The 12148-nt window shown below is 42.2% G+C and overlaps 1 protein-coding gene across 1 annotated transcript in view; it reads right to left on the reverse strand.

The window, feature by feature from the left end:
* The window catches only part of DENND2D (DENN domain containing 2D), a 39545-nt gene that overhangs the window by 11197 nt on the left and 16200 nt on the right, over positions 1 to 12148 (reverse strand). Inside the window, exons 4-6 of the mRNA XM_048497438.1 lie at positions 10947 to 11016; positions 3069 to 3152; positions 1627 to 1767 (exon numbers count right to left, since the gene is read on the reverse strand). Coding sequence (XP_048353395.1) covers positions 1627 to 1767; positions 3069 to 3152; positions 10947 to 11016 — 295 coding nt within the window. The remainder of the gene's footprint in view (positions 1 to 1626; positions 1768 to 3068; positions 3153 to 10946; positions 11017 to 12148) is intronic.

A 12148-nucleotide genomic window follows, 5' to 3' on the forward strand; every position in this document is an offset into this window, starting at 1 on the left:
ACTTCCCTCTGTGATACACCTCTGAAGATGCCAGCCATAGATGCAGGTGAAACGTTAGGAACAAGATCTACCAGACCACAGCCACAAAGCCCAAAAAACCCACAACAACCAGTTGAATTTGCCCATGAAAGCCTTCGACAATACATTGAAATGATCTGTTTACAGTCCACGGCTCTTCCTTTCCCAGCAAGTCAAAAAATGTCTGGTGGAAAACAGATAATGCTATGTCCATTTAAGGGTAATGCGAAGACGCTAGTTTCTGATGCTTCTGAAGAATAAGCACTCATCACCCACTATCTCATTCCCTCAGCTGCTTAGAGCGTTATGCAAGCCAGGAAATCAGACCAAGTCTACATTCTCTGGAATGAAAACAGAGATGCTTCTAACACATGAACAGGAAGTCAAACTCTCACTAGTAAATGAGCTTAGAAGAAAGACCAGCAGAGCAAGTCAAGTTCTGTCCTGTGGCCCACCACATATTGTTAAGTAACAGGGGCATTTCCCCAGGGACAAAGTCAGCTGCCACCAGAGCAGCCATGTGCCCTGCAAGACTGAGTCCCTGTACCAGCTGCTCAGAAGAAGGAATTAGGACAGATGCAGATTATTGTGTCACAGTAGAAAAGCTGCATCTTTCCAAATTCCCTCTTCTACGCAACTCTATCAAGGCAAAAGAGATGTGATGTGACTCATTGCAAGAACTTGTGATCCAAAACACGAACTCAGTGCCAACACCCTGTTGCCGTGCCCAGACAAGCAATGCCAGAAGGACAATCACATGTAAAACAGGAGAGGGCTCCAGTGCCTTTAACAACCTCACAAAATACATGGCATGTGCCATGAGTGCTGCCACCCTCAGCTTGAGAAATCCCTGTGATCTAGATGTGGTGCCTGGGCAGGGCAAATATAGGGGAAAGGAGGGATGTGAGGCTCACAGTCTGCCCTTCAACTGATTGCTGTAGTCTGTAGATCAGCTGTGGTTCCTGGAGAACTCCAGATCATACCTTGAGATTGGTAACCTACCTGCCATGCAAAGGTGAGGAAAGCTGCAGAAAGCAACAGGTTGTCCAGAAGCACTATCCTTTTTCATCTGGTTCCCCTAAATGGTAGTGTGAGGAGCCATGACTGTCCCTGAGGTAAATGTAGTATGCATACATTGTCTTGGTCATTTAGCAAAAGCTCAGTGAGCATTTGCTCCATTCAAAGCACACACTGAATAACTTGCCCAGGGTCAGATGCTTTACCACACAGTCCTAAACAGAGTTACACCCTTTTAAGCCAGCTAACTTCAATTGACTTAAAAGGGTGCAACTCTTTCTTGGACAGAACTGCTATTATCCTCTATTCTGACAGCAATAAGTTCCCTAGCCATCAGGTCCTTCGAGTCATTTCCCAAAAGGACAACCTGCCATTCTGCATGCCTCCTTGATGTGAAAACCTGTGGTATGTGCTCAAGACAGACGATTCATTTACCAAGAGGATGTTGAAACCCAGATGGACGAAACAAGGTAGGCCACACAGAAAGTGTTCTGAGAGTACCGGCTTTAACCTCATTGCACTTGCAGCTCAGCTATTGCCACTGTTGCTCACTTGCTCAGATAGAACCAAGATCATTAAGCAGGTACCAACCTCTGTCCCTGAGTCAGGGATGAAGCTCTTAATGGTGACTGTTTTCCCAGGTGCTGGAAAGGGGGATTCCCGCAGACCCTGCATGAAGGGATAGATGACTGCTGCAGAGATCTGCCGCCTCTTCTCTACCTCGTCCAATATCTAAAGGAAAAAGAGGAACTTTGATCAACCTAGTTGCCACTACTGTTTCTGGCAATGGGATGCATCCCACCAGCTTTTTCACTCGGCCTTGCCCAATTCGCCTCTTACTGCAGCTGTTGCCCCACATGGCTTTTATCCATGGAGGTCCCATGATCCCCAGAATAACCTTTTTGGGTGGTCCCTTCTCATCACTGGGAAAGTTGTTTGGATCCACCTCAGTGACTGGCACCACTACAAGGACTAAGCTAACAAAGAAAGAAGTGAGGAAGCCACAGTGCAAGAGGCGAGGCTTTATTTTCCTCAATATCTTGTTATCTCCTTGGTATTTCTTGTATCCTGCTTTTCGTTCAAGGGCATTTCATCTTTTCATACTGCAAGGCAGGTTAGTCTGAGAGACACAAGCTTTGCATGAGCTGTCCTGTCTGGTTCGGGATGTGTGTGCAAAATGTTTTGTCATATTATTTGCCAATATGGTGCAGTGATTAGTTTTGGACTAGGACCGTGGTGGCGAACCTTTGGCACTCCAGATGTTATGGACTACAATTCCCATCAGCCCCTACCAGCATGGCCAATTGGCCATGCTGGCAGGGGCTGATGGGAATATAGAACTCCATAACATCTGGAGTCAAAAGGTCTCACTTCTACCACTGGACTCCACAGGGATAGTGGGAGGATCCAGATTCCTAAAACCCACATTTTGCCATCTAAGCTTGGGTCACTCATGGACCAGTCACACTGCTCTCTCAACCTAATCCTACCTGCTATGCGGGGGTTGTAGGGTGAAGATTAAATGAAGGAGAAAACAATGTAAACCACTTTGGGTCTCTACTGGAGAGAAAGTCAGGGTATACATCAAGTAATGAATGACCAAGATGCTCTAAAAACACGGCTCTTAACTCTAAAAATCATGTACTTCTGTGCATGTGCAAAGAGCATTTTCCTACATCACAGAGGAAAAACAAAGAGCACCAAACCACCTAACATCTGACACTTATGGCCATAGCTTCTAGGCTGTACTGAGCCTTGAGTTCTCTATCCCAAAAGAAATTAAGCACCTGAGAAATAAATATATCAGATAGTTTTATATCATGGAATAATAAAAACTGGAACTCTGGGCCAATTTAAAGGCTGTATATCTTGACAACAAACGAGGTGGGAGGAGAAAATGAGAGGGTCACACACACACACACACACACACACACACACACACACACACACACACACACACACACACAATAGAGAGAGAGAGAGAGAGAGAGAGAGAGAGAGAGAGAGAGAGAGAGAGAGTCCAGAATGCTTACCTTTGAGAACAGGCCAAAGCAGCCCAGGCAGCTTATAATACAGTAAACCCTTCTTGGGAGACGAAATACACAGTGCCATATTGGCTGAAAACAATTCCCATGCTATAAAAGGCTAACTATCGCCAACAAAGTTTCATTTTTCTGGCTATTTAACTTTATTATTCAAATGCACAAAATGTTCCCATAAGGCAGCAAGAGTAGATGCCTGAAGTTGTGCACGAGGTTAAGCTCTCTAAACTGACATTAGCTACAGCGGCCAAACAAAAAATGAAGGGTTATTTGGAATGACGGGTACATTTTATTATCTCTATAGCAACTGGATCTCTGTAGCCACACATTTGGTCAGTCAGAATGTACAGGGAAAGACAAAAATAGAACCCAAATCCCCAGATCAGTGCCCTGGCCACTCTAGACCCCCTTTCCTCCCTCTGTCCCAGATCAACAGCCACAGAGCAAGGCGACTAGGGAAAATTCTGGATGGCTCTGTCTTGCCAAAATCTCCCACAGAATGTGCAAATTGGATTTAACTGCAGGGAGAAAGCACACCTACAGAGCGAGCCCCAAAAGCTCCTCTTTTTCGTGAACTAGCTAAGTCCAACAGAGTTTATTTCTAAATATGGTATGGTAAGAACCCATCTCTTCCAAGCAGCATCCTCGTTTCAGAAAGCAAGCCTCACAAGTGACCCAATTCATAGACCATCTATTTTGGAACAGTGAGAATTCAGCAGATACAGAGCAATATGATGATTAGGTGGCGACAGGGGGCTTACATGTTCTCTATCCCTAAGAAAAGGAGCTAAGCCTCATTCAACAAGCATTTGAGGAAGCCTGGATGTCGGGAGAAAGTACGCCTGGAGCTCTCGCACACTACTGGAGAGCATCCTATCATTGTGCACTACCCAGCACCCTTCTGTCCCCATGGCTCCTTGGAAGGTCATATTACTAACCAGAGAATATCAGTTTGGGAAATCCAGTGCCTTCTTCCAGGAACAAACTGGAATGTTAACACAGCCCTGGAGCAAGCTGAACCAAGGGACCCCTCCGGTGTTGGCCGTGGATCAGGGTCCATTCAAGCTCGGACTTACGCTGTGGTAATGATGGCAACTGGTAGGCAAGCCACATCTGTTCCCATAATCACCACTGCCGCAGACTGAGCAAAGCGCGCCCTGAAGAACTGCCAACACAGAAGGAGCCACTTAGCTTAACTTGATCCTGAAGGGTCGCTATACCCCCTTTTGAATATAAGCACCCTTCCCTGAGCTTCGGGCCAGAGAAGTACTCCACAAGGAGGTTCACTGCAAAGAGACACAGCTCCACATGCTAAGCATGAAAACCCTCACACAAGGAAGGTTCAGCCATGAAATTATTCGCACTCTGACGTAACACTTGGCATGGTTCTATGGAGTCCCACAGAAAATGAGGTATCTCTGAGGGTATGGGACATTGAGCAAAGATACATAATTTCTCTGCTCCAAATTCTCCCTGCTCTGCCCCTTCCAGTGGCTTTTCTCTAACTGGGGTTCAAAAGAAGTCTTTTTAAAACCCAGTGGGGAAAAAGTCATGTATATATGCAGATAATTTGGACTAGAGAAATTATGGGCAAGGAATGTGTTAAGCGCATCCTCACCATCCCTTTTTCTCTGCTCAAAATTGTTCCTTTTCCCAACTGTCTTTAAAAAATGTGTTGAAGTTCTGTTCAATATATTTCTGCATTACAATCAGTTATTTCAAGTGGCAAAATTTCAGAAAGTTGCAAAATTTCAGAGAAGTGCTATAAAATTACATCATGAAAAGGTCTAACAGGCTACTACTAATTTCATTATCCCTGTACCTATATTTTAGATCTCCTTTCTTAATGTTTGTGTTAAATTCACGATACGTCGTACATGTGTATTGATTTTATGCCAATAAAGGAGACGAGAATGAATGCAATTATTTCCTTTATGACAATGCAGAGATTAAAGATTCTTGAAGAAGAAAAAGTTTGCATCAGATTTCCACTACAATGTGCTCTTGGATCATAGCAAATGCCAGTTCATCATGGTAAGGAACAGTCCACAGCTGCTCCATGACCACCTTAGTGTGTTTGAGATACCTTAGTTTTAGGACAGAGGCCTACACATTGCATCTCAAAAACTGATTCCAATCTGATCTGTGATAGTTTACCATATGTATATTCAGAAAATGTTTCAACTGGTAATGGCAATGCACTCAAGATAGAATAGGACAGTGTAATATTGCACACCAATGAAATAATAGACAAGGCCAAGGATAATCACACAAATGAAATAAGATGGCCCCAACCTGGCTTACATTCTTCATGTTCAAGGAATGCCTTCAGAAAATAACTGAGCTCTTATTAATTGACCCCCAGAAAAGAAAAAAATGATAAGTGGGGTGTTCAAATATCAATACTGTAGTGAGAAAAAGGGATGCCTGGTCGATGCTGCAAGATGCAAAAAATATATTTGGAAGAACTCTGAAGTGGCAAACTTGAATATTGCATAACTGCCCTGTCCCTCCAAAAAGTCTTACTGATTTGCGTTCATTCAGAAAACCAGGAGGCAGCTGACACCTTGCTTTTTCAGTGCGTTCTGTGAGGTCACTGGACAGGCAACAAACCAACCAATGCTATATAGACAGTTGAAGAAAGTATTTTGTTTTATCTGTGGAGGCCATTTTAATGTGAGCTCAGGAGGCATGATTAAGGAGTAAAACCAGTCCCTGAGGAAGAAAGTCATCTTTGAAAGCCAGGAGTTTGAAGGTCAGGCACACAAAAAAATTGAGTGAGAGGAAGCTGGCAAGCTTGAAGAGCTGCTAAAATGAATTATCTGTCAGGAGAGATGTGAAAGAGGTCAGTAAAGAGAAAAGATACAAAACAACGCTGAAACAGCAACTGAGCTGCATTGTTAAGGTTCATTTTCCCAGTAAACTCTACAGCGTTAGAGGCAGACACGTGCTTATGCTATTTGTTCTCAGCTACAACATGCTACAGGAAGCCACAACAGGCCCCAGGTTTCCGCAGTGTGATTTCATGAGGATATATGATAATATAAATGTTTGTGGCTGCCTCGTGCATTAGAGTTCACTGCGAAAGTATGCTATCATATGTGAGGCAGCTCTGAGAATAAAAGTGGGGTAGGCAATGGATTCAACAGCTTGCCATCATGGGAAGTGGCTCTAAAAGCCATGCCACAAACCACACACCAAATTCCCTCACAACCAACCACTTGTGAATTGCCTTCTAGAAGATATCTGGGCTCAATAAAAGGATTAATGACAAGTGTGACAATAATTAGTAAATCAACAAACTACAAATAACTCAACAGCTGCTGTCCAGTTTTTGTTGCAGTAAAATCCACCTTTATTTCATTAAAGAGGTTTTTAAACCATTCTATCCTTTTCAGACTCAGGGCAATTTCCAACCTTTATAAACATGGAATGTTAAAGATAAATACAAATATAAATAACAATTTAGAATTAAAATATGAAAAGTTGGCAGTTTAGAATTTAGCATTTCCTCTAATGATTCTAATCTAAGCCAAGCGCTCCATCTCTGAAATAGCTTACATATTTCAGATGGGCCAATGATAAAAATACTAGCAGAAGGAAATAGGGACAGGGAAAGGGAAAGAGGAAGGAAAAGGAAAAGAAGAAGAAGAAAAGGACAAAAAAGGGGGGGAAAGGAGGGGGAAGTGGGAAGTTGGAAGTGAAAAAACCACTCTAAAGTTCCTCGGAATGGAGGACAAATGCTTTCTAGAAATTAAGGGCTTTAAACAGACATAAAATGTGCTGCCTGTTTTTATATTTCACATTCTGCCCTTTTTTGTCCTGACTGGCTGTTTCTCATGTCTTTGTTTATTTCTTCCCTCCCCATTTCTTGCTCAATCCTCTCCCTTTCTCTCTCTCTTTTTTCTCACTTTACCTGTCCCTAAAGAATTCCAACTAATCCCTGCATTTCAAGAAAGAAACCTTTCAAGCCTCACATCCTCGCTAGGGAGAATGTCAGCTAGCTGTCCCAAGCCAGTATTTGTCTCCTCTCTATGTCTCACCCTTTCAGACAGTACATTCTTCCAGCTTCTTTTCCCTCAGCATTTGATCAACTCGTTCACAACAGAGCTGTATTCTTGATCGGTCCCTTGAATGAATAAACATAATTAATAAATCAACAAACCACGAATAACTCAACAGCTACTGTACTGTTTCTGTTGCAATCAAAACCGCCTTTGTTTAGTTTATCAGAAGCTGCCCCAGAGTGCCTCAGAATGGAGGCCCAGAGCCTTCCAGTGGTAAAGGCCTTTGGACGCAATCCAAATGCCCTTTGTTACATTCAGCACTAGGCTGATCATTTTTGACTTACTGTAGAACTGGACAGGATCCAAGCTACTTGCCAAGAAAGAATACCCACATTCTCTGCTCTGGCCATCTTGCTCCCACCACTAAAAACTCAGAGCCAGTCAAGCCCTAAATGTAGCTGTGTGTTCTTGCTCATTTCTTTCCCATTCTCTTTAGAAGAGGCTACCTGAATGGTCTGCAAAAGAGAAGTTTAAAAGCTTTAGAGATCTGTGGATGTTTCATGCACATACCATGGATGCTTACATAGCTACAGACTTTTAATGCCAAAGGAAACACTAAGATAACTTAGTGGAAGTGCAAAACAGAGACTATGGCCAATTACACAAAATGCATTTGCTGCGTGGTAGGGATGAAAGTTTGTCACAGCAAGATTTCTTGTACAGATGTATTTCTTCAAGCCCCGCTTTCATTTTCACTGCAGCAAGCAAAACCACTTATAGCATGAATTTAATTTTCTCTACCAGAATAGGGAGATTTGCCAGTGAGCACAGCTTTGTCCTGGCCATGTTTCCTCCACTCAGAACCAGCCCTCCCACTCTCTCGCACCACTTTATTTATTTTATTTATTAGATTTTTATACCGCTTTGCATGCTTCCCCCTTGCCCCTCCCCCTGCTTCTGGCTCCTTCTTGCTTCTCTATGTGCATATATCCAGAGATTAAAATCTTGATCTCTCGATATAAAATAACAACAGAATGGACTTTTGCAAGGCATAATACAAGCAGGGCTTCACCCCACCTCCCCTGCTCTGCTCCCACCCTCAGAAGGGCTTTTAAAACTGTACTTCAGACAAGCCTCTCTCTTTTCTTCTTTTGTGATAGCAGCAGCCAGAGAGAAAGAGAGAGAGAGTGGAGGGGAAGGGGTGGGGGAAAATATCAGCTCTAATGTTGAGACTCCCCCGTGTAATGAAATCTGTGCCTTTAAAGCTGCTGATGGGCAGAATTAAGAGAATGGGAAGAAGCAGAGCCCATTTGAGGCTTCAGCAAACTGCTGCAATGGTCGGCCATGGTCGGCCTTCTCACATGTAAAAAGAGAAACACGAGGAGAGTCCGCTGCAAGGCCAGAGTGCAAAGAACAGCTTTGAAATAAGCATTCCATGGGTAATGGGCTTATATGCTCAAGTATTCACTGAAGTTGTGATCTAGTGCAAAAGATAAAGTAGAACAGAAGACAATCCCTGTACTCACACCTTATGAAACTTATAGTTTGAATAACAAGATATTTTGCAGAAGTGTGTCCAGTTGAAGAATATCTATGAAACCTACCTAATTCTTGGTAACATGGTTTACTTCCTTATTATCATTACTATTTTATGTCAGTTTTCTAATCTGAATTTTTGCCTACCTTCTACAACTTGACTTTCCTTCTGTCTCTTCTAAACTGACTTTTAAAAAATCCTGCAACTCCCTAAAAAACAGCTGATCTTTTAGAACTTCTTTTGGATAAGTAAGATAGGCGTAATCTGTGAGCGGGAGCTACTGTTTATCCCTTTATCTTGAGTGGATCACTATTAAGACGGAACATGCAGCACAATTAACCTGCGAGTGGAGGACCAGTTACAACATCTCTCTTATTACAGAAGGTAATGTATCAGGGTGACCAAAGCAGCTGCCCTCCCGAACTCTGACAAGAACAAAGTTGGAAATGGATTCAGATCTAAAAAGTGTGACAGCAAAGATTCAAAATCATAAAAAATTAAAAGTCTTTGACTGACACTGATCTCAAAAAGAAACACCATCAGTTCTTGTCCCCCATGGTATTTATTTTTCCTATGTTTTGCATCTACTTCCAGATATTCTTCTGCAAAATCTACTGTACACTTTGCATGATCATTGTTCTTGGCAGGAGGCCAGTTCCCAAAGCAAACAAAAGATCTATGAGCTTGGTGAAAGTGAAGACGAGAAGTTTGCTTACATAACTGATTGGCTTATACCCACTAGTTAGGCTTTGTGCTTGGATCCTAGCAGAAGCTCAGCCTTGGGCATAGCTATGATGGTTTCTCTTATGTGGCAATCAGACTGAAAACTGTGGGGTCTAATCAGAAAAAGTTTCCCCTCAGTTACTTTAAACTTAGTAGGGAAATGAGAGCTATGCAATTCACACATTTTTGGAGAATAAACATCACCTGCAACAAAACGGTCTAACAAGGAAGAAATATGGAGAACAAGAATTCAAGTCTGTATAGAGAATCTGGCATGATATTGATTCTAGACAAGAGACAGATACAAGGACAAATGGCTGCCAGATTTCAATAAGAAAAGATTTGTGTGTGCATGGAGGAGCATTTAGCCATGTTAACCTGCCCTTGCATGTGCTACAGACCAATCACTGGTGGTGAGAATGAGGCCTCTGATTCAAACATGCATTAGCCATTTTCTAGTGCAAATGTGAATGGTATCCCTGCTCTGATACCTTAAAACCATCCCCTTTGGACCTAATAAACGATCACCCTCTGGTCCTAACAAATAACCTAACAGTACCTAACCTAACTATCGGTTCAGTCTGCATTAGATGTAGATGGAATGCAATTTCATGGAAGGAACAATTTGAGATAAGCAGATGAAACCGCATTACTGGCAGAAGACAACAAAGACTTGAAATGATTACTGCTAAAGGTTAAAGCAGAATTACATCAAGAAGACAAAAGTAATGACTTCTGAGGAATTACACAACTTTAAGGTTGACAAAGAAGAAACAGCAATTGTTCAAGAGCTTCTGTTCCTTGGCTCCATCAATAACAAAAAGGGAGACTGCAACCAAGAAATCAGGAGACTGGGAAAGGCAGTCTTGAAGGGAGTTAGAAAAGATTCTCAAGTGAATGATGTGCTGCTGGAGACCAAGACCAAATTAATTCATGTCATAATATTCCCCATTACTATGTACCTGGATGAAAGTTGGACAATGAGGAAAACGGACAGGAAAAAAGTTTATTCCTTTAAAATATGGTGTTGGAGGAGAGTTTTATGGGTAACGAGGACCAACAAAAAGACAAAAAAGTGGAAGGCTTTCACAGCTGGATTCAACTGGTTCTTGGTGGGAGCTGTTGTGTGAACCGTGGTCTGGTGGATTTTGTTCCTAACGTTTTGCCTGCATCTGTGGCTGGCTCTGTGATATACCTCTAAAGATGCCAGCCACAGATGCAGGTGAAACGTTAGGAAAAAAATCCACCAGACCACGGCCACACAACCCAGAAAACCCACCAGAAACCAGACAAATAAGTGGGTTGTAGATCAAATCAAGCCTGAGCTCTCCCTAGAAGCTAAAATAACTAAACTGAGGTTACTTTGGTCACATTGTGAGAAGACAAGAGTCACCGGCAATAATGTGTAGGCAGCAGGAAAAGAGGAAGACTCAACATGAGATGGATTGATTCCTTAAAGGATGTGATGGCCCCTCAGCCTGCAAGATCTGACTATGATAGGAGCTTTTGGAGGATATTAATTCATTAAGGCACCATATGTGGGAAGAGACTTGATAGCACTAAACACACACATACAGCAAAGTGAAAAAAAGGAATATTCACCAATAGTCGCCTGCAGTAGCCAATCTTTCTACTCCCATCCACATTGGTGAGGACAAAAGAGAACGTTTCACTGCAAAGATAAAAGATGTGGAGATTAACAGCCTTCTGAATTTTATAGGGGAAAAGCAGAAAGAATGATGCCAAGGATGTTGAAATGAAAGTACTATTTGGAAAGCCCAGATATTATAGCACAGCAACATGATACACCCTCCAAAATTTATTCTTACCAGTCCCCCTTCCCACCTTTTGCCAGCCATGCAGTTGCTGCATCAGCTAGCAGGGCAGTTCCAGTCACAATTATTCTTTTGTCAACATATTCTCGGCAATTAAAAGAAATTAACCATGTATTGCTATTGAATAGGACAATGAAGGACAATGTATTAACCATGTATTGCTATTGAATAGGACAATGAATAGGACACTTGGGCAACCTAAGAAGCGTAATGGGACAGTACTTAGTAACAAATTCTCATAAACATTGTATAAGATCTCATAAACATTGTACATAAGGCAAGAAACCTGTAACATTCACGGTTCATTCCAATGAATTGAAAGAGTCAGTATCACCAATGTTCAATGAGTCAAAAGTATCAAAGCGAATCACGGTAGAAAACAGCAGCAGCTCCAACAAGTGGATGAAGACACCACGACGGCACTACACCTGTCACTGGATTACCGTATCGTACATATTTACTTCATTATATCTGCTAAAATGTTAACATTTTTATATAGGTTAACATATTTATTTATGACAGTAAATTGCTTCTTTATTTTGTAGCTTTTATGAAAGCAATATGTTACCATATTGATATAAGATGTAACATGTATAATGTCCAACACAATTTTAAATAACATTTAAAATGACAGTATGTATATTTATGCAGCTATTACAACTATATTCACCTCAGCGCACTGAAGAAATTACTATTGAAAATGTGGACTAGTGCGCAACGCGTTCTGCGAATGTGGCTGCTGCCGTCGTGGTGTCTTGATTGCAAAGAATGGGGGATGGGGCACCCCCTTTGAGGGTCCATAACTTTGGACCCCCTAAACCAAACTGCACCAAACTTGGGGGGGGGGGTCCCATCAGGACAGTTTCCAGATGATACCCTGAAATTTTGGTGCCATCCCAGAAATTTGCCCAAGAATCTTTGTTCTGCATTGAGTTTTCTGTATTGCTGTCAATGGGGGTTGCAGGCTGG

The sequence above is a fragment of the Sphaerodactylus townsendi genome, linkage group LG05 (assembly GCF_021028975.2).
Source record: "Sphaerodactylus townsendi isolate TG3544 linkage group LG05, MPM_Stown_v2.3, whole genome shotgun sequence".
NCBI classification, from domain to species: Eukaryota; Metazoa; Chordata; class Lepidosauria; order Squamata; family Sphaerodactylidae; genus Sphaerodactylus; species Sphaerodactylus townsendi.